The sequence below is a fragment of the Moschus berezovskii genome, chromosome 16 (genome assembly GCF_049115385.1).
Source record: "Moschus berezovskii isolate FMDL1 chromosome 16, NW_MosBer_1.0, whole genome shotgun sequence".
Classification (NCBI taxonomy): Eukaryota; Metazoa; Chordata; class Mammalia; order Artiodactyla; family Moschidae; genus Moschus; species Moschus berezovskii.
The window spans coordinates 46,005,326-46,029,107 of NC_142475.1; the positions used below are offsets into that span (position 1 = coordinate 46,005,326).

The 23,782-nt window shown below is 41.0% G+C and overlaps 1 protein-coding gene across 1 annotated transcript in view; it reads right to left on the bottom strand.

Annotated features, from left to right (window-relative positions):
* The window catches only part of KCNB2 (potassium voltage-gated channel subfamily B member 2), a 450,306-nt gene extending 427,553 nt beyond the window's left edge, over positions 1 to 22,753 (bottom strand). The window contains exon 1 of the mRNA XM_055432374.2: positions 22,095 to 22,753. Coding sequence (XP_055288349.1) covers positions 22,095 to 22,673 — 579 coding nt within the window. The 5' untranslated portion in view covers positions 22,674 to 22,753. The remainder of the gene's footprint in view (positions 1 to 22,094) is intronic.
* Positions 22,754 to 23,782: the final 1,029 nt, after the last annotated feature.

The following is a 23,782-nucleotide window of genomic DNA, read 5'->3' on the forward strand; positions in this document are numbered from 1 at the left end:
ATACTGCATTGGTTTTCCCAGGCAAGTGGGTTGCCATTTCTTCCTCCAGGGAATCTTCCCAACCCAGGGATCAAACTCATGTATCTTGTCTCTTCCTTTGTCAGATGAGTTTGTCACCTCTAGCGCCACCTGGGAAGCCCTAATGTAACAAAATGGCTATGAACCACTTATTGCTTGCCTATATTTATTCTGTTGTCTTAAGATTAGTTAGAGTATAACTAGGTTCATTCAGAGTTTGAGAGATTCTTTACCACTACGCCAGCTAACCATGCCTTCTTCATTAACCTGCCCAGTTAATTAAGATCACACAGATATTTGCTACAGCTTTCCCTGGAGACAGCCCATGCACTTCAGAAGGTGGAGAGTGGCTTATAAGATTGTCAGTAGGTGGATCCTCATATGATAGTCTCAATCTGATCTAAATTAGATACATAGGTAGATATTGACATAGATACAGATATTCTTACTTCCTGTAAGTCATTACTGCTATTTACAATTATTGAAATATTTAAATATATATTTATATACAGAAATATCAATATACCTTATACTTGTTTATAGTAAAGCTAAGGTTAAAAAAAATCATATTCCATTTTGTTTGTGGTTCAGTCTCTCAGTTGTGTCTGAGTCTGCGACCGTATGGACTGCAGCACGCCAGGCTTCCCTGACCTTCACCATCTCCTGGAGTTTGCTCAGACTCACGTCCATTGAGTCAGTGATTCTATCCAACCATCTCATTTGAATCAAATTATCTCTGGGGGGCTGAAATGGGAGAAGGACTTCATGGATGTCAGCTCTGCTCCTCATTCCAGGCACTGGAGACAAATAAGGCCCAGGGTATTTCCTTGACTTTGGACTTCTCTGCTTTTGTGGAGGTTCTCCCCTGGTGGTTCAGACAGTAAAGAATCTGTCAGCAATGCAGGAGATCCAGGTTTGATCCGTGGGTGGGGAAGATACCCTGGAGAAGGGAATGGCAACCTCCTCCTGTATTCTTGACTGGAGAATTCCATGGACAGAGATGGCTGGTGGGCTACAGTCTATGGGGTCGCAAAGAGTTGGACACAACTGAGTGAATGACACTTTCACTTTCAAGTTTATTTGTGTCTGGATTTGTCTTTTTTTTTTTTTTAATCTGTATTTGTCTATCTTCTCTGATGACTTTAAAAAAAAATCCTCCTTAGAGGCCCCTTAAAAAGGTATCTGGATTCATCTGTGTCTGCTTTCATTTTTTCCCAAATGTTTCTTTTTTTTTAAAGATTTATTTTGATGTGGATTATTTTTAAAGTCTTTATTTAATTTGTTACAAATTACTTCTGCTGTTTATGTTCTGGTTTTCTGGCTGCGAGGTAAGCAGGATCTTAGCTCTCTGACCAAGGATTGAAACCACATCCCCTGCATCTGAAGGCAAAGTCTTAACCACTAGACTGTCAGGGAAGTCCCAAAAGTTTTCCTTTTTCAGGTATCACCAAACAAGTTGAATTAATTAGAAGGATTGCTGAGGACACATCTACCTTTACTAGCATCCTTAGATTGGTTTATGCATGAAAGAAATTGCTTTTTTCCCCTGAAATATTCTATTAACTGTTGAAACCTAAATTTTGACAATTTTTGTCCATAAGGGACAAGCTTCCCTGGTGGTTCAGTGGTAAAGAACCCACCTGCCAATGTAAGAGATGCAGGTTCAATCCCTGGGTTGGGAAGATCCCTTGGAGAAGGAAATGGCAATCGACTCCAGTATTTTTGCTTAGGAAATCCCCTGGACAGAGGAGCCAAAAGGGTCAGACCTGACTTAGTGACTAAACAACAACAAAGGACAAGGTACCCATAAACCCCAATATTAAGATAAAAGACACAAAATGTAAGTGTTGTAGATGCTATTTTGTTGAATTAATAATATATTCCTTCATCCTATAACAGTTTGTCATTGAATATGATTCAGTCTCTCTTCAGAATTATTACAAGAGTCTCCAGCTTCATCTTTTCCCCTTGCTAAAGTCCATTTTAGTACAGGAGCTAGAGTGGGCCTGTGATGCTGTGAGTCATATCACCACAGCTTGGAACTTGTCTCTGGTTCCCCTTCTCCCTCAGGGACAAGCCAAAAGTTGTGGGATGAGCTGACAAAGCCCTCGAACATCTGGACGCCTTTTCTGTCTCTAACTCCAACTCCTCCAAGGCTCCACCAAGCTCCCCACACTGCAGCCTTCTTGCAGTCGACCAGGTTTCTCAGTCTTGGCACTACTGACAACTGGGTGGATGGTTCTTTGTCAAGGGAGCTGTTTTGTGCATGGTAGGATACTCAGTAACATCAGGCTTCCTGGTGGCTCAGACTGTAAAGAATCTGCCTGCAATGCAGAAGACCAGGGTCTGATCCCTGGGTCAAGAAAATCTGGAGAAGAAAATGGCTATCCACTCCAGTATTCTTGCCTGGAGAATTCCACAGACAGAGGAGCTTGGTGGACTACAGTCCATAGGGTTGCAAAGAGTCAGACATGATTGAGTGACTAACACTTTCAGCAGCATCCCCATCCGCCTGTCCCCACCAGATGGGAGGAGCACCCCTTCCCTAATGTGGAAAACCAGGAACTTCTCCGGACAGTACCAAACATTCCCTGAAGGACAAAATCACCCCAGACTGAGGATCGCTGCTGCTGGTCATGCATCCACCACTGCCTGGAACCCTCTCCCCAGACATCCACAGGCACACTTCATTCCTTCAGAACTTTGCTCAGAAATAACCATTTCAATGAAGTGTTCCCTAGAAACCTGATTTGAAATGAAACCATGAGGCCTGAGTCATTCCCTAACCTTCTTTCTTTCTTTATTATTGTTCAGTGACTCAGTCATGTCTGTCTCTCTTGTGACTACATGGACTGTAGCCCACCAGGCTTTTCTGTCCATGGGATTCTCCAGGCAAGAACACTGGAATGGGTTGCCATTTCTTCTTTCAGGGGATCTTCCTGACCCAGGGATCAAACCCACATTTCCTACACTGCAGGTAGATTCTTTACCACTGAGCCACCATGGAAACCCATTTCTTGCTTCCTTGCCTTATTTCTCCCCATGTCATTGATCACTTTTTATCTTTATACCATTATTTGTTTATTTTGTTTATTATCCATCCCCTCACTCAAGAGTGTAAATTTCATGGTGGAGTCAGCGGGTTGTGTCTGTTCTGTGAGAGGCTGGCTCCCAGCTCTTAGAACAGAGCTTGGTGCTTGCTCTGGAAATACTTGCTTAATAAAATTACAGTCATCAGAAGAAGTGACCATACATACCTCCTCTCTTTCCTACCTGCAAAATCCAGATTTTACATAATTTTGATTGTTCTATATGTTTTCCTATTTGTTTTAACATTAAAAATGCTCAAAACCTGTGACTCTCCTCCACCAATTATAATAGGCATTTGTGTCATGAATAGTTTATATGCTAATCACTCCGGTTTCCTCTTTTATTTTTCTACTCATATTTCCTCTTTTTTTCTTTTATCTGTCTACCATCTATCTAGTTTATTTATTTTATCTTTGGATTTCCTTGGTGGCTCAGTCAGTAAAGAATCTGCCTGCTATGCAGGAGACCATATGCAGTGCAGGAGACCAGGGTTTGATCCTTGGATTGGGAAGATCCCCTGGAGAAGGAAATGGCAACTCACCCAGTATTGTTTCCTAGAGAATCCCATGGACAGAGGAGCCTGGTGGGCTACAGTCCATTAAGTCACAAAAGAGTCAGACACAACTTAGTGACTAAACCACAACCAGGATAATATCTGTTCTATCTTTCTATTTAGTCTACCTTCCCATCTAGCTGATGGATCAATCAATCGATCTATCTACCTACAATCCATTCAGTCATTTGCTATCCTATTGTATTATTATATCTCTGTAAGGTTCACTGAATAACTTAGGGGAAATGAGACCTGGTAATAAATATCCTTAATCAAGAAGGCAATTTTTAAAATGCTAATCTCAATTTTTAAATCAGATATTTTGATTTTGAAAGAATTTTTATTATTTTATTTTAAATGTGCACATTAATAAACTAATGCTGTGCCAAAAGGCTTGTCTCAATCTTAAGCTCAGAAAATGTCACCCTTCTGAAAAGGAGTAAGTAAAAACCATTTATTTTTCCAAAAAGAAAAAAAAACATTTATTTTCCATGAGTACCTGTGTTTTTCTCACCTCCCCCAAGTCAATACAGCATTTCTGTAAAAACTGAGGAGTTTCTGAGTTTCAGCATGGAAAATTTGATGGCTGAGTCTACATTTATTTTGAGTCCAATTCTTCCTGAGCCAAATAATTATTTACAATCAAATCTATCACTTCATGGGAAATAGATGGAAAAACAGTGGAAACAGTGTCAGACTTTATTTTTTTGGGCTCCAAAATCACTGCAGATGCTGATTGCAGCCATGAAATTAAAAGACGCTTACTCCTTGGAAGGAAAGTTATGACCAACCTTGATAATATATTAAAAAGCAGAGACATTACTTTGCCAACAAAGGTCCGTCTAGTCAAGGCTATGGTTTTTCCCGTGGTCATGTATGGATGTGAGAGTTGGACTGTGAAGAAAGCTGATCACCGAAGAATTGATGCTTTTGAATTGTGGTGTTGGAGAAGACTCTTGAGAGTCCCTTGTACCGCAAGGAGATCCAACCGGTCCATTCTAAGGGAGATCGATCCTGGGTGTTCATTGGAGGGACTGATGCTAAAGCTGAAACTCCAATACTTTGGCCACCTCATGCGACGAGTTGACTCACTGGAAAAGACTCTGATGCTGGGAGCGATTGGGGGCGGGAGGAGAAGGGGACGACCGAGAATGAGATGGCTGGATGGCATCACCGACTCTGTGGACATGAGTTTGAGTGAACTCCGGGAGTTGGTGATGGACAGGGAGGCCTGGCATGCTGTGATTCATGGGGTCGCAGAGAGTCGGACATGACTGAGCGACTGAACTGAACTGAACATTACTGTTAATGCATCATAATGACAGGCCTTTAGGGGGTCAATTATCTGTGTGCAATGTCATACCCTACCAACAGATACTCAGATAAGAAATAGGAGCCAGTGAGCCCAACCGGAAACACAGAGTGGTAGTCTGATCATTTCCCTCTCTCATAGCAGAGTCACTGTCTGGGAACAAGAATAGAGCTATTTTTAGCCGCTCAACTTCCAGGCAGTTACATTAATATTGGTGATTAACACGAACGCAACCATCAGGGGAAGAGCAGTGAACACAAAGGCTACGCTGTAATCAAACTTCAGAATGGTCAGTGTATTCTTTTTATTTTCATGATTTCCATAATAGGACCCATTTCCTCAACATAGGCCTTTTAAGATTTAAATTTTAATTTGTATTCCAGGTTCCATTTATCTCACATTTCACTATTTGGATAAATCAATAAACATTAATTTAATTAGCTGCTTTTCAAGGGTTTGGTTTTAAAACTGAGATGAAAACAATTAATTCCCTCTACACAGATGTTGTATTCATAGTCTAATGAATTATTTGAAGTGCAACAGAAGAATACCCAATGTTTATGGAAAAACAATTCCTCCTGGTGATATCCCAAGATGAATTCTTGTGAGTAATAATGGTAATAATAATGATAACTCGCAGATGTAATATGTTCTAGGTGTGTCCGTGGACCAGGGATTCAGCTAACCAGTTCATTTAATCTTCACAGTAACGGCATTAGGTACAGATTGGTATCATGTTCACTGTCCTTCTGGGAAGCTGAGCTGTAGCAAAGTCACCAAGTTGGTTAAGTGGCTGAGTCAGCGCTCCATCCCAAGGTCATCTTACTTCTCAGCCTCTGCTTCTCACCCCTGGGTCATCTCACCTGCTGAGCAGCTTCCCACCAGCCACTGACAGGTACAGGCCCAAATGCTACCCACCTGCGACCTTCTGTGGGGGTGTGGCCCCTCAGGTGGGCACCAAGCCAGAGCAGTACATGGCCCTTCCTGACCCTTCCAACCCAGTTCCTCCTCCTGATAGCTTCCCTAATGTCCCATGCATGCATCAGGCACCTTAATCCCATTCTTTCTGCCTTTGTTTATACTTTCTCCCTCTTCTCCAAGTGTCTTTCTGTCCTTCCTGCTTAATTCTCTCTCATTTACAAAGCTTTCCCCACCTGTTAAAAAAGGACACGATTCGATCCTTCCTCTGAAATGCCAAATGCCATACAAAATAAAAGTTGACTCCAATTTGCAGGGATAAAGAACATGCTCTGATCATTTTCTATCAAGTTTCTCTCCCTGAAAATTGCATGATTTCTTCAAATATGCCTTTTCCTCTGGGCAGTGCACAAATAAATAACAGCAGAACTGGAAACATACTTTAACTTGACAGTTTCCTTTTACAGGAGAATTGCAAGAATTAAATTATAATATGATGGGAGGGGAGCTTGGAGGAGAATGGACACATGTATAGTTATGGCTGAATCCTTTTTCCGTTCACCTGAAACTATCACAACATTGTTTGTTAACTGGCTATACCCCAATACAAGATAAAAAGTTTAAAAAAAAACTCAAAAGCTGAAATGTGATAAGGTCAAAGGATTTAACAAATGAAAATAAATTTACTCTTAGCAGTTATCGCATTAAAATTCCTAGAAGACATATATAAAGCTTAAAGTTTTCTTATATACAAAGTAACTCTTCAAACAATTATTTTATGAATTATTAAATTGAAACATAAAAATTAATTCATAAAAATAATAGGAATTTTAAAAAATCTTAAAAATCAAATTAGGAAATTCCATCAGCACAGTGAAATATCAGAATAATATTTGAACATACCTGAAGACCAAGTGGCATGTTGATAGCAAACAATTTTAAGACAAAAAATGAACACTTAAATTCTATTGAAAAAAAAAACAAACCCAAGCTAGAAGTTTCCAGAAAATAACTTTTTGGGTTACAAATAAAAGGAAGTTCTTCCTTAAGGTGATATCACTATGATTCTTTTAGTTTTTGTAGTAAAAACAAAGATTCTCGATCTCCCTGTTCACATTACGCCATTAAGAATTTATTCTTTCAGACTCTCTTAATATTCCTTCCAAAGGACATCATATTGGAGATGTGTGCTGTGGTGTGCTAAGTCATTCAGTTGTGTCCAACCTCTGTGATTCCGTAGACTATTGCCCTCCAGGCTCCATTTTCCAAGGGATTCTCCATGCAAGAATACTGGAGTGAGTTGCCGTGCCCTTTTCCAAAGGGTCTGCCTTCACTCAAATCTTGAAATTATCCACATCTGTGACTTTCTTGAGTAATGGGATAACATGGCTTGGGTCCAAGGTCCTCCAAAGGGTGGTGACTGAATGTAAGGAAAGAATCTATCCATCTTCTAGAGGCCACAAAAGGACCACCCATCCCCTGGGGTACAGATCAAGCCCTCCTTCCCTGGTTCACACACAGGCTACCTTTTACCTATGATATGAGTTCCCAGAACCTGCAGTTCAGATGAAATGAGCAATCTCAGCAAAACCAAGCCTCTGAAAGCTTGCCTTTCATCAACACCTGATGCCTTTCTTTGCATAAACTCGGTGGCATACAGAACAGCCTACATGTTACTCTAGATGGAGAATTTATACAAAGTAAAAATGGGAAACCCACATCTGTGGCTCTCAGCTGATTTCAAAAACATAAAGCCATCTAAAATGGGTGAGATACTCAGCCTCCTTGAACTGCCTAAAACAAACTGAGCATTATTCAGGTTTCATCACTGGGCTGAATAATCTACCTCTATCTGTATTGGTTAATCTTCATAGAGAAACAGAAATACTATGAAACATTGGTCTTGTCACCATGTCTGCCCTCCAGTGTCATTTACTGGTAGGTACTGAGTGGCCACTGTGTTAGGTGTCAGGAGCTGAAGATAAAACTTGGGAGTTTGATCCCTCAAATGTGACAACCTAGCTGAGGACGTGACAAGGCTCAGATAGGACCTCTAGATTACCAGTATAAAGAAAGAGTGAGGAGAAAACAGGAGGGAGAATCAGGTGGACATCACAGGAGGTCATCTGGGCTGAGACACAAGGAAGGAAAGAGAAAGGGCAGAGGGCATTCCAGGTCAGGCAAGCAGTGGTGGCCACAGGAACGTGCCAGGTGTGCGCAGGTGTGGCTCTCGCCAGCGTACCCAGTGCAAATAAGTAAAGCAGGTGTCCTTTTTGGATGGATGGACTGCTTGTTGAGTGCAGCAGACACCTGTCTAGACCAGGGCCCTGTCTTCAGGGAAGGTTGACGGTCTGGAAAAACTGGGAGTCCAGTGTATGAGGAGTTGTAAGGCATGTGGCTGGACAGGAAGGTTGGATAGGATGAAGCTTAAATGCAGAGCTAGGGAGTCTGAACTAGGCTGCAGACAACGGGAAATCACTGAAGTTCAGAGTTCAGAATTGGCCCAATCAGTGGCACGTATTTTAAAGGTAATTCCATTGGTTACATGGAGAATAGGTGAGAAGTAGAGGGGAAGATGAAGTGAGAAAGTCCAGTCAGTGACACGGCCACCATACAAATACGAGATGATCAAGGCCTTGACCAGGCCAGTGGATCCTGCTATCTCAATGGATTAAAAAAATAAATAAATAAAAATAAAAAATTAAATTAAAAAAAGAAAAATAATAGGATAAGTAAAGGCAAAAGAGTTTGCAGTAGGGACAAAGCATACATTTAGTGGAAAAAGGAAGGCTCCATGGTTGTGATCAGAGTTCAAGAGGTGGGAAAATGGTTATCATCAGAGAAGAAAATTTCAAAGATAATTTCCTTCCTGTGCTAAGTCAGTTCAAGATGAGGGCTATTAAAGCTGGAACTGAATGACAGGTAGTCGTCCCCAGTGACACCCAAGGGGTACAGTAAGAAGATGATTTTTAGCCACAAACCAAAGTCTTCAATGACTCTTCGGCTGGGACAGGAACACTGGACGATGATGAGAAAGGACTGATAAACACAAATGGACAAGAAGAACCATGGGAAAGTCAGGCTTCCAACAGAACAGATACAGATCCCAACGTGCCTCTTAGTGAGGGACAATACACACAATTTGATATTTCTGAGTTGCAGCTCTCTTAACTGTATAATGGAATTGTTTTTTTCATGATGTTGATATAAAGTAGCGGGAGGCAAATTATGGCCCACAAGCCAGATCCAGGCTGCTGTCAAGGTTTATTGGAACCCAGATAGGCCCATTTCTTTACGTGGTGTCTGGCTACTTTCACACTAGAAAGAACTAAGTAGTAGTGACAGAGACCGTATGGCCTTCTCGGCTGAAAATATTTACTACCTGGCCCTTGACAGAAAACATTTGCTGACCTCGGTTGTAAGTGGTCAACGTGAAACATCTCCCAGTTCTGTGTATGACACACAGCAGACACCCAATATAAATTCTTTCCCTCCTGCCCTTTCAGGAAGGTCATCCTAATTACTGAAGGGACAAGAAAATGTGGCCTTCACATCATGACTCTGGACTTCAGGGAACAGGGTTCGTTTTTTACCAGGTTGTGAAGGAAGCGCTATTGTTAGAAAAATAAAAATAAAGACAACTGGCTCGGGATAAGAGACAGAGTGAAAGTGTAGCAAGAACTCTGATGATATTGGAAGTGATAGCTAGATCTCACAGAAGACTCAAAAGTCGGTATAGCCTTGAAAAAGCATCTGTGACTGTGCGTGTGTGATCGGTTGCTTCAGTCATGTCTGACTTTTTGTGACCTCGTGGACCATCTGTCCATGGGATTCTCCAGGCAAGAATACTGGAGTGGGTTGCTGTGCCCTCCTTCAGAGGATCTTCCCAACCCAGGGAGCGAACCTGCCTCTCTTATGTCTCCTGCATTGGCAAGTGAGTTCTTTATCACCGGCGCCACCCGGAAAACCCATCTGTGACTGTATCAGGTATCCATTAACCACAGTCTCTTTCCCCAGAGTTAAATTTCTGTTTAAAACAGAGGTTCTGGGGTTAGTGACAAGTATTATGAGGGAGTAGAAAGAAAAACCAGCTTCATTTCATGGGCAGAGCTCATGGATTAAGAGAGGGAACGGGGTGGGTGAAGAATTAGTTTCTCTCAAACAAAGAGGAAAAGTACTATAATATTTTGATATTACTTTTAAAGCGTTGAAAAGAAAAAATATCTACCTACTCTCAGGCTCTGATGCTTAGGATGAAGAAACATAAATGCCTGTTTATAAATTAAAAGACAGAGACTTCCCTAGTGGACCAGTGGCTAAGTCTCTGAATTCCCAATGCAGGGGGCCCGGGTTCAATTCCCGGTCAGAGACCTAGGTACCACATGCTGCAACTAAGAGTTCCCATGCTGTAACTATGATCTAGCACAACAAAACAAATAAAAATAAATATTAAAAAAATTTTTAATTAACGACAAAAATGAAGTCTGGATTTTTCAGGATGCCTGTCTCTCATCTGGTAGCTGTCATCTCATGAAAAGATTTAGAGCTAGGCTAAAGACAAATGTGAAATCCATTTGGAGTCAAATTAAATGGAAATCAATAGCTGTTCAAGAAAGTGTCACCCATCCAGATGGCTAATAAACACGTGAAAAAAGGCTCAATATTGCTTATTATTAGAGAAATGCAAGTCAAAACTACAATGAGGTATCACCTCACACTGGTCAGAATGGTCATCATCAAAAAATCTACTAACAATAATGCTGGAGAGAGTGTGGAGTAAAGGGAATCCTCCTGCACTGTTGGTGGGAATGCAAATTAATATAGCCACTATGGAAAACAGTATGGAGATTTCTTTAAAAACTAGGAACAAAACTACCATATGACCTAGCAATCCAATACTGGGTGCATACCCAGAGAAAACCATTATTGAGAAATACACATGTATTCCAATGTCCACTGCAGTGCTATTTAAAGTAGTCAGGACATGAAAGCAACCTAGCTGTCCATTGACAGATGAGTGGATAAGGAAGCTGTGGTACATATATACTATGGAATACTACTTATCCATAAAAATAAACAAATCTGAGTCAGTTCTAGTGAGGTGGATGAACCTAGAGCCTGTTGTACAGAGTGAAGTAAGTCAGAAAGAGAAAAACAAATATCGTATATTAATACATATAAATGGAATCTAGAAAAATGATACTGATGAACTTATTTGCAGGGCAGGAATAGAGACTCAGACATAGAGAACGGATGTGTGGGCACAGCGGAGGAAGGAGTATGGAACGAACGGAGGGAGTAGCATTGAAATATACACATTACCTTGTGTAAAACAGATAGTTAATGGGAAGTTGCTATACAGCCCAGGGAGCTCAGTTTGGTGCTCTGTGACAACCTAGAGGGGTAGGATGAGGCGGGAGGGACGTTCAAGAGAGAGGGGTTATGTGTATACATATGGCTGATTCATGCTGATGTATGAAGGAAAACAACACAAGGTTGTAAAGCAATTGTCCTCCAATTAAAAAAAGAAAGTGCCGCCAAAACAGGCCTTGATGAGGAAGACTCTGGAGGGAATCTGCAGGGCTATATGTGGAGCAGGCAGGGGAGCAGGGTTTCTTTTGTATTCCTGTGGAAGCGCTGACCCAAGTGAAAGAACTAAGAAGCAGGTATGGAGCAAAGAGGACAAGCAGAAGGTGAGCCTCCTCAGACAGAGAGGAAATAAGAGCTGAAAGGAAGTAATAAAGATCTTGCTTCCTTTGGTTTGAGCTGCAGTGAGAAAGGCATTTGGATATTTTTCAAAGTGCCCACTGGTGGCAACATGGCGCCTTGGAGAACCTTTTCGTAACTAAAATTACACTGTGAGGCCACAGCATCACAGCCAGGTCAGAATGTCTGATAAAACAGCACAGACTATCAGCTGATCTTCAGACTCAGTTTCAGATGTATGCATCAAAGGGCAACGGGGTAGAAAAGTTCATCAACACTTTGGCATTCGCCGGATAACTTAAACACAGGCACACACAGAACACAAAGCAATTTTTCCCATTGTAACATTTTTTTTTCAATAGATAAACATATCCAATATAATGTTAATAATAAAATAAGCCTATCAAATGGTTTGCTCTCCTTTAAGCTACTTCATGTATAATCTATATTCAAAACTTTGGAAAAAAAAAAGTACAGGTGATTAGCACTTTGTAAACACGCCATGCAATTTAAAATATTTATAATGGATCATGAGCAAGACTTTGAAAAATAAATACCAGTGCTTAAAACAGATCTTTGCTTTGAATTTTAATACTACTCATAATTCAATTACTTTACTTATATAAAACAGTAATTTTCACACTTGCAGAACTCATTTACAAAATATAATAAAATGTACTAGCTTTTCTACATAGCAAATATCTAAGCATAAATTCATGTTATCCTAGATTCTAGCCTACTATTTCATATTTTCTTTCATTGTATATGTAGTTCATTGCATCTGTAGTATAGCAAATTATCACCTTTTAAAAAACAAGATTGCTTACCAGTATTTTTCTGCCTCTAAACTAAAAACTGCACTGAAATAGAACAGGATGCTTACCTTAAGGATACTATACAGGGTCTCTGCTAGTTTTCCACTGTATTAATGAAATACATCAAATTTATCACAGTACATATCTGCTGGTACATTTCATAGACAGTGGTGTGATTTATTTCCAGTTCAACCAAATTCTGGCTGAAAGAGCATGTTTGGACACCAATGTTTAAGTTAGATTGTTGTTTAGTTGCTAAGTCATGACTGACTCTTTGCAACTGCATGGACTATAGCCCGCCAGGCTCCTCTGTCCATGGGATTTCCCAGCCAAGAACACTGAAGAGGGTAGCCATTTCCTTCTCTAGGAGATCTTCCTGACCCACGGATAGAACTCCTTATCTCCTGTATGGCAGACGGGTTCTTTACCACTGAGTCGTCAGAGAAACCCACAAGTTAGATAGTCCTATACAAAATGTTGCCAAAAACTTAGAGGTAACTCCAAGATGCAAACTAAAATATGAATTAAAAAAAAAAAAAACTAACATGAGGAACACATTTGGCTGTGGAATTAATTTAGATGACACCAGATAAGACAACTGCACACCAACATCTAAAATCACACTCTACGTTTATAAAACGTGATGATCAGAAGGTTGGAGGTTCTTTCATTCATATACAAATATCCTGAGGTTGACTGCAGTGAAGTATGCTCCAATCAAGCAACCCCATTCAGAGCTGCGCTGGGATTACTTGGCTGTCCTTGTCCTGCTGTGGCTTAGGCTTGAGGAGCTATTTAAAGTAGCATTCAACACTTGTGGTTATGTCGAGAGTGACTCAACAAGACGTAAGTAAAAGCATGAGATCCAGGGTGGCAATGACCTCTAGCATCCTGAAACAAAATCCTGGGACACTAATGAAAATACTTCTTCCTGCTATTCTTGGACCATTAGAACACTTCCATGGACTTCAGGCCGAATCAGATTAGCTTTATATTTAAATATAAACTTTATATTCTGAACAAGCTGTCTTAATTGGATGACAAAGCTGTACCTAAGTTACCAAATACAGGTTGAAGTTCACTGCATTTTTGTGCAGGTGGGTTTTTATAATACATTCTAATGGAGAGGTAGAATTGTATTATATTGAGTTGACCAAAAATTTCCTTTCAGTTTTTCCATAACATCGTTTGAAAAACCCAGATGAACTTTTCAGTCAACTCAGTATACGAGAAACACTCTCATACACACACACTCAAGAACTGACCTAGTTCAGGTGACACTATGTGAAGGTTGCTGCTACATGGTTCGCCCACCCAAGACACAGAAACTTGACCACCAACATCAGTTGGAGTTATCTACTTGATAGCTGGTAATATCCAGAACTGTTTCATTTAAAGCTTTATAAAGACATTAAAGGGGATGACTTAAGATGGGGAAAAAAATCTGCATTAGCTAACGAGCTAACTTAAACACTGATGTATATACAGCTGCAAATAAATAATACATGGTGCAGAGTCTGATAGTGCTCTGATGTTCACTTTCAGTGCCTCCTGGAAACGTTTTAGAAGGATGAGAACAAACACCTTCCTCCTCCACTTTCCCATTGCCCATCACTATAGTTCTCTGTTCCCAGCTGATAGATGTCAAACAGCTTTTTTCTAGATTGGTTATGTTTGTGTGTCGACTGACAGAGCAATTGCTGAGAAGTCTCTGTCTCTTGAAATTCTTCAAAGTTCTCACTGTAAACTATAAAGCTATCATCAACTACAACGTTACAGATATAGGAAGTACAGCTTGCCTCCAATGTCACATACTCCATGGAAAATGCTGGCAGCTGTGACCTGGGAACTCTTTTATCCTTCTCTACTCCACTGCAGAGGTAGGAAGAGTTTTAACAACCACCAGGCTATCGGTGGACAAGAAAAATTTTCAGACTGACTGATGCCTTAAAAGCTCCTATCACTCTTATTATTTTTAAATATTTTAAATGAAGGATGTGTCCTGTATGAATCTCTATGATACCATAGGATGCCCCCCCACATAAAACTGAGGTTTAAAAATCAAGCTTGAAAGGAATCTGAATGTCTTCTTTTAGTATTTAATGGAAACTAGTGATTTTTCAAGAGGTGAAAATTAAGACTGCCCTCCTAAGACATAACCAAGAAGTAAAGAGGAAATGAAACACATACGATTTGTGGATAATTAAAAAAAAAAAATACTCTCATGTAAGGTGATCACATACTTTATTGCTCAAAGTGGGATACTTTTTAAGAATGGAAGTCGATGTTATTAATAATTCAGTTCAGTTCAGTTCAGTTCAGTGGCTCAGTCGTGTCCGACTCTTTGCGTCCCCATGAATCACAGCACGCCAGGCCTCCCTGTCCATCACCAACTCCCAGAGTTCACTCAAACTCATGTCCATCGAGTCGGTGATACCATCCAGCCATCTCACTCTCTGTGGTCCCCTTCTCCTCCCGCCCCCAATCTTTCCCAGCATCAGAGTCTTTTCCAGTGAGTCAACTCTTTGCATGAGGTGGCCAAAATATTGGAGTTTCAGCTTTAGCATCAGTCCCTCCAATGAACACCCAGGATTAATCTCCTTTAGAATGAACTGGTTGGATCTCCTTGCAAGAGTAGGGCAAAAGTTTAACAACTTTAACTGGTGTATTCTCAGCACAACCAGGACTTACGGCCCCCTCTGCTAAAAGCATATGGGATGTGAATTTTCTAGCAATTTCTTCTTTTTTCACCTTTCTCTTTCTGATCAAATGAGGCCAAGTGGACAAAGAGTGGTGCATTTTCAGGGCAGCTTTTTGGGAAAAGCAGAGATGCATGGATCTGGAACCAAACAATGGAGTAACTGAGCCATCTTCATCAAAGAGAGGAAGGTGGGAGGGATTTTCAAGAGGGAGGGGACATGCGTACACCTATGGCTGATTCATGTTGATATCTGGCAGAAACCAACATAATATTGAAAAGCAATTATCCTCCAATTAAAAATAAATAATATTCTTTAAAAGCCCAATGTTGTTTTCTACCTTATCTGTTTTATTCTCTTATACCTAATTTCTTCCAGACTTTCAGCCTGTTAATCTTCATGAATTATATATTTTAAAAAAGAAAAACTTATCTCCAATTGAATCATCCACAGACTGGCCAAGTTCTGTTAACTCCTGTGAGCACCTCCAAACCCTTGTGCCCTGTTAACAGAAAAACGCAAAAACCTAATCTGTGCAGCTGGAATGCAGAAAGGAAAAGCCAAGAAGTGAAATCAGCAAGCATTTGGCACAGAAACAGCACGACCAGCGCACTAATTAGGCCACTGACAATTCAAGGCAAGAAGTAGAGTACGGCTCAATCCACAGAAGGGCCCAGTGCAGGGAGATTTCTGTGTGTACTCACATGGCATGTTTATTTTGGGTCGCCCATTTATGGTTTTGATGGTTACTGTTAATCACTAAGAAAGTTATCAGAAAGCTAAACTGAGGGTTTTGTATGAGCAGTGTTGTTCACCTAACTATAAATATCCATCCATTCCATTCAGTCGCTCAGTCGTGTCCGACTCTTTGCGACCCCGTGGACTGTAGCCTACCAGGCTTCTCCATCCATGGGATTCTCCAGGCAAGATTACTGGAGTGGGTTACCATTTCCTTCTCCAGGGGATCTTCCCGACCCAGGGATCGAACCCGGGTCTCCCGCATTGGAGGCAGACGCTTTAACCTCTGAGCCACCAGGGAAGCCCAACTATAAATATAGATAGACATATATGTGTGTGTGTGTGTGTATAGTAGAGAATTATGTATGTGTGTGTGTGTGTATATATATGTATATATACACATGCATAACATGTGAAAGTTTTCTTCTTAGACTAAAAGGAAATAATTTATGGCTTTGTTTTCATACCTTTCTTTTTTCATTCGAAGCATGAGGCTAACTGATCCATATACTATAAATAGAATCAGAATGTTAAGTATTCTTTTCCTCTTGATGAATGCAAGGAGTTTTGTTTTATTTGGATTTATTTTCTTTTTACTATTTCTGTGACTTGAAAGGTCTACACTCTAATTCCATCAGAATAGAGAGGGCGGTTATCATTGAAGGGCGAAGAACAGGCACCATTTCCTGGGAAATTCATAACTCTGGTCTCTGGCTCTTCAGAGAGCTGGAGGTCTAGGGACAGACTGCAGACATCTATCCTGGCCAACTTCCCTCTTGATCCAATGATAACCGAGGTCTCCGGCCCCTTCCCATGCTTGCTCTAAGGACTCTGCTGCGTCCCACCAGTGATGGTGGCCATGTGAACCTTGGAGCTCATGAGCCAGAAGCAGGAAACACAGTCATTGCCTTCCTCCATTTGATGCATTCTCAGTGTCAGTGCCAAGAGGAGAAAATTGGTTCTTGTGGGGAGGGGTGAAAAAATTCTTAGCTATTTCAACAGTTTGTAGCCCTTCAGTGTCGAACCTACCTGACAAAATCATATTCTTTCATATGCAGTATCTTTCTTTAGAGAGAATTTAAATTTAGCTTAATTTTTTCCTTAGGGGTCATTACTGAAAAAGTTAATAATTCTTTATTCAATCACCCTTTCCATTTTCCTGAGGATGAAAGAGAGACACAGAGAGAGAAGGGGCGTTGGGGAAAGGGAGGAGGAGAAGAGAATGGGGAAAAGGTACCCCTTAAAAAACATGGCAGCTGAGGGGAAAGGGGGAAACTGAAGAGAGAGAAGCAGATGATAAACAGTGGCCCCCAATGACCCAGGATCCTGTCCAACAGGACTGTTGGGTGGCTCTCTCTGTGCTGGCTCAGATGAACAGAAGTGGCAGAAGTGGCAATGTCCTTATATTGTCCTTATTAAGACTGCTTACAGTCTGGTTTCCTGACCCGACTCCTGGGATCGACATGTTGGCTGTCCTAACCACAGGTGGTTGGCTTAGAGTGGGTACTTGGCCTAAGTTGAACACTCCCCCTGAGATTTTAGACTTGGGACAAACTGAGGATTGAACTTGTCCCTGCCCTGGTAGTTGAAACTGTGATATTTCAAATTCAGGAGCCAGCGGACACCATGTTGTTCTACTACTACTATTGCCAGCACATTTCTTTTACTTACAACCAAAGACACCTCGTGTTTTTCTGGTTTCTCAGATGGCAAAGAGTCTGCCTGCAATGCAGGAGACTGGAGTTCAATCCCTGGGTCTGGAAGATAAGGAAATGGAAACCCATTCCAGTGTTCTTGCCTGGAGAATCCCATGGACAGAGGAGCCTGGTGGGCTACCATCCATGGGGTTGCAAAGAGGGAGACATGACTGAGCCACAAACCCTTTCACTTTCACAGACACCTAACTCAAATAAGCAAGACTTAAGAAAGAAAAAGTAAGAAAAGAAAGTGTCTTTCACTATCATAACCAACCCAGGGGTAAGGGTAAGTTTCCTCATAACATTCAGGAGACAAGCAGGAAATGTACCATGGTAACCCTCACCCATAACTCAGGGAGATTCATTCTGGGAAGCTGCCTCACATTTTCTCCATGCCTGTGGCTTCTAAAGACTTCTCACCTTCCCTGGAATCTCCCCACCATGCCCAGTAACAATCCGTCAGACGGAGAGAACTTCACATGAGAAGGCTATAGAGCACTGTCAGCACACCATGTCCACTTACTTGCTGGGTTGAGGTTTGCCTCTTGGGCTCAGCCATTCCTAATTGGGTTTGTCTGAAGACCCACTGACTCCCTTTGCCCTTGACCTTCCTCAGATACCCTAGTGAGGGCGCTGTACCCTACTGAGTCTAGTCCCCTCCAACTCTCAGATGGGCTGTGTGTCTTCCTGGTTGTTTTTCATCCCAAAGGCTGATAATCCCACCAGCCATAGAACAATTTCCCCTAAATAAATGCTTTCAAACACCTCTCAGACACGAGTCGCTGTAAGCAGTATTTAAAAGGGAATCACTACTGCAGTTCCTTTGGGAAGAGGCCAAAGAGAAAAAGAAAATGTTTCCAATTCAGAAGCTGACTAAATTGCCCAGGGCTGGAAGAGGTACAGGATCACATCTAATTCCAAATCACTGCCCAGGAAACTGGCAGCCAGTTAAGCCCATCTCCTCCCCTTGCATGTTCCAATGACAGGTGTCCCAGAGCCTGCAATTCCAAGTCGTGGTAACCCAGAGACTGGTCCCAACCATCCCCCAGGCCCATTTGACTGGATTCCACATTCACAAACAGTCTCAAATGTAAACTTTATACATTATCTCTATGGGAGGGAAAATTTACAGTCACCAGAGACATTGGATTGAAAAACAAAGCCCATCACACAGATATAAACTCAGGTCCCATTACCAGTTGATACCATGCCCCAAAAAACACTTCGTTTTTCACAAAGTGTCTATTTTGGGAAAGTACAATTGTGTTTCATGGTAGTCTACAAGTGTGTAAAAATGTTAATTTGTTAAATATAGACATTTTAAATATATCACGCTTTTAAACTCTATTTGCCATTTTTTTTCACTTATTAATATACTAGAAAGCTCAATGAATAGAAATGACACCAAGAAGCATGTTCTATAAGAGCTGAATTGTTACTGTCAGGGTCATACCCAGAGATGGTATGACAGATCAGTGGACCTTGCAATAATTTTACATATCACAGTGGATACACCTAGGACAGACTGAACAATTATTACATAACAGATTACTGAGTATTTATTCCATATCAATGAATAGATATTTTAACTTACTATGGAATATTTGATATAAAATGTCAAATTTGTGCTGTTATACTAGGGATTATATAATTTCATAACATTTATATTTTACTATAGAAATATTATAAAATACAGAAAAACCAAAAGAGACAAAAACAAATATTTTCTAGGATATGAAATCCCTGTTTAAGCTAAGAATATTTATTCAATTCTGGAGAGAAGGGAGTGATTCTACATGTCTACTCTAATGTGTGTAGTGCACAGAGAACCATCCATAAACATTCAACTGAATAAGCAATAACTGATGGCAAGCCACTCCAGTATTCTTGCCTGGATAATACTATGGACAGAGGAGCATGGTGGGCTACAGTCCACAGAGTCACAAAGAGTTGGACACCACTGAAGCGACTTTACACACACACACACAACCAATAATTGAAAAAGCAAGGTAAACAGATACTTTCCTCCAAAGTTATCTTACCTCTCAAGTAAGTTAGGAAAACAACACAGATTCCAAACATTCCTGCATAAGAATTTCATAGCACAAGCAGGATCCTGATGTACCTATAGTATAGTGAGAGCTAGAATACAATCCTACTGAAACATTGACAAAATGAATTTTCCCCAAGTTTTAAAAATACTATTCACACATATTCACACACACATCACATTAGCACTCCCCTCACCAATAATTATTCCAGAAAAATAACAAGTTAGGTGATCAGAGAAGAGTACAGGAAAGGTAGTTAGTGGTTTGTATAAGGCATCATACAGAGCTGTTTCTAAAAGGCTCCAAACCTCAGACAAATGAACAATACTTTCACATAACTACTATGCAATCAAATATAAAGAATATATTTTAATATTTCCCCATTCAAACAGAGAGGGAAATGTACACATTTAAACAAACAAACACAAATCCTTTATGAAAATTTAGTAGAGAACCTTCTTAGGCTAGCAGAGATTCGTTTAGCTTGATTAATAATTTGGAACCAGATTTATTATTTACAACTTCACAAAATCTTCCAAAACCAAGGTCCTTGGCTGCTGGGTATAGTTTTCAGGTAGATATCTGTGCAAACATAATCTGAAGCAGGTTTAAATACTCTGTCTGATGTAGAGGGGTGTGTGTATGTATTATATACAACTATGTACAATAGGCCATTATCAACAACACCTTCTTAGAGATCAAGACATGGCTCTCTGTCTAAAATTTAGAGATTAAACAAACTCTGTTATCTCAGGAATGAAATTACTGACATTATTGCAACCTTATCAGGAATTCTTTGGAAAAAAACATGTACATACTTGAAATTTTTTTCTATAACAATACTTAATTTTAGATGTGTGTTAATAATGTTATCAGCAAATAAATCAAATTGGCCTTTCAAATTTTCTTTGATTTAGCTGCTTATATTTGGCTAACTCCCTCTGGACCATCTGGTGGTACAATGATTTATTCCTCAATTGCCTAAAATCTTGAAAGAGTTCATTTGACACCCAAAATAAGCCCCTAAACCCAGAATTTATCTTATTCAGCTTCAAAATTCACTCCATGTTTTTAGTAGTAACTCAAATGTGTAACTTAAAGGTTTGACATTGGAAAGAGTAGTAACCTTTCTCAACCAAAGTCCACATCTCTCTCTTACAGATAAAACAAAAGGAAGCGAATTATTCTTAACTACAAAAGACCTAGTTGAAATCTTTCACTTGCCTGCCACAAAACGTGCATTTCCTTATCATGAACAGCAGAAATAATATTTTATTCCATTTAGTTCCACATCCTGGCCGGAAAGTAAAATGCCTTTATAAGTCAAAAGATGCAAAACTAGAAATATCAATCAGTGCAAAGAAGCAGTTTTATGATAGTCTGCATCCAATTGATAATTTATGTTATTTACCTGCTATAGACGATTATGGAGAATTGTAATTTTCAGTCAAAGGCACACAGAATCAATTATATTTCCATAATTTTTACTGTTTGTAAGAGACAACTGGAAATAAAGACAGTAAGTAATCCAAAGAATTTATAGAATTATTCACTGTTTTCTCTTCTCTACTCCATATTGCATTTTCATCTAATTGGCACAAAATGTCAATCCTATGCTTCTGCAGCTAAAGATGACTCTTTGGGCTTTTTACTTACAATTCATACTGAAATAAAGAACTAAATATATGCAATGAAAATCAGTTTCTGCTAACCCTCAAAGCTCCAAATAGAGTAACATAAACACTGTCATGCAATTGAATTAAATACTGAAATTAGTGGCCAAAATTTTCACTCTTAGATTGAGATGTATCCAAGACCAATGGAAAAATATGAATTGACCTTCCTTTTCAGCCAACACTTTATGACCTGAGATGGGAACATCTCAATTGTGAACACAAGTATACACCAACAGAAACAACACTGTTAGAGCAAACCTCACAAGAGGAGGTCAATTGATGCATGCTGACACTGATTCACCCCTTACACTGCCCCATAAGGCGGATCCTTCCTCCTGTGGAAGCCCCCAACCCTGCTGGTCTACACTGGACCATGCTCTCCAGTCTCCCCTGCTCCTCCAGAGAACCAGGCCAGAAGGCACCTCCTCCGTTTTCAGTGACAGCACCTCACTCCATTCAGGATGGTGCCCAGGCCTCTCTGCAAGAATCCACACTGGATGGATCTGAGTTCATGTTTTCCCCTCAGCCTCCAAGTCACCAACCCCAGACTGTGTCTGGGTGGTCAGCAGTCTTCAACATCCAAGCACGTAGGCTGTTCCCAAGTAACAAAAAACACTTAGGAAAAAGTAATGCCATTGTATGCCTCATCAATAAGAATAACTCGTTTTCACTCCATACGATCTTGGAAAGGACGTCTCCCTGCATAGCCATCTTATGCTACATCTTACCCAAACAACTTAAACCATGAAAAGCACTGTCTAGAATATAGGGGCCACCTTTCTGAACCACGCGTTGGAAAGTCACACTCTTGCTTTTCATACCTTGGCAGCCACGGACGAGTTGGGCTTCTCCAGCAGGTCCCAGAGTTTCTTCCTCTTCTCAGGGCAGCAGGTGTTATCAAACTCTTCACCCTCGCGTTCCCGCATGGTCTCCGCCTCCCGCCGCAGTTCTTCGTTCATCTGCTCCTTCTTTTGATGATACCTGGCTTGGCAGCACGACTCTAAGTAGATCTCATCGATCCCCCAGTAATCAAGCTCTTGGCCGAAAGAGAGAGCGCACATTTCTTCCATCATGTGGAGTTTCCCTGTCCGGTAGAAATTTAAAATGGAAGTGAAGGCTCCTGGGTGCCGATCGAAGAAATACTCGTTCTCGTTCAGGTTGTAGTCATCGCACACCTCCAGGAGGCTCTCGTGAGTGTTGCAGTCCCGGAGCTTCCCCAGGCGGGTCCTGGGCAACCGGTCCAACGTTCTCCACAGGACCTCGTGGTTGAGGCCCCCTACGTTGATCTTCACCCTCCGGGAGCACGTTTTGCTCCTTATGATGTCCACTGGTTCCGGTGGAAGAGAAAGTGTCGACCTTGACGTCTTCCTGTTTAAGCCAGGGGGAACCTTCTCTGCCATTTTGGACTGCACAAAGGGTCCTCAAAAGGATGCGCCGCTGGAAGGTCAACTCAAGCTAGATCCCTCTGCGGCAGGCATTTCCACGGATGCACCTGGAAGAAAGCAACCACAAAGCCTCTGTTTACTTGCATTTTTCCTAAAGCATGAGATCACTCCGCTGTTCGTGCACAACCCGGAGGTATAATAATAATTACTGTGTATTGATGGAGATGTACCTCTTTGCTAAAACTTAAAAGGCATAAGGAGGAAAAGACCACACAATGTACTATGCAGAAGAAGCTGTATTCAATTTTTTATACACCTATAGGCAGACAGCTTCCAAATTTGTCACTGGAGACCTCTCTCAAGCTCTAACTATCCCTGTGCTGATCAACTCTTCCCAAATGAAACGCAGGCAAATCAAGCTAAACCCAGCACACTTCCAACCTTCCCCATTAGCTCATATTCCTTCTCAGATGTGTGGTCCGATGCACCCCCACACTGAGCTACCCAAGCTAAAACTCTAAGAAATTTCCATGCATCTGTCCACATGCAAATAAACACCAGGTCGTAACCAACTGAACCTCCTGAACATTGCTCAAGCCCTCTGCCTGTATCATCCAGTCACTGTTAAACTGTTTGTTGCAGTGGCTTCTCCTGTTGCAGCACACAGACTAAGGTAGGTGGGCTTCAGTAGTTGCAGCATGTGGGCTCAACAGTTGCCGCTCCTGGGCTTTAGAGCACAGGCTTAATAGTTGAGGCACATGGGCTTAGTTGTCCCACAGCGTGTGGAATCTTCCTGGAGCAAGGATTGAACTCCTGTCTCCTGCATTGGCAGCTGGATTCTTTACCGCTGAGCCACCAGGGAAGACCCTTTGCCTACATTTCTACAATAGCTTCTGAAACTAAATCCTGAGCTCTGGTTTTATTCACATTAAAAAAAAATCTCTGTACAGCTTCTAGAATGATCCGCTAATAAATCTGGTTTAACCATGCTTTAATCCCTACAAATGCCCATTGTAACTGGCAGTATAAAGTCCCCTGAGCCCTGGTAGATGTGACCTACCTCTCCACCCTCACCTCTCATTCCTCCTTCATCACTGTACTCCAGCAACCCCAGACTATACACA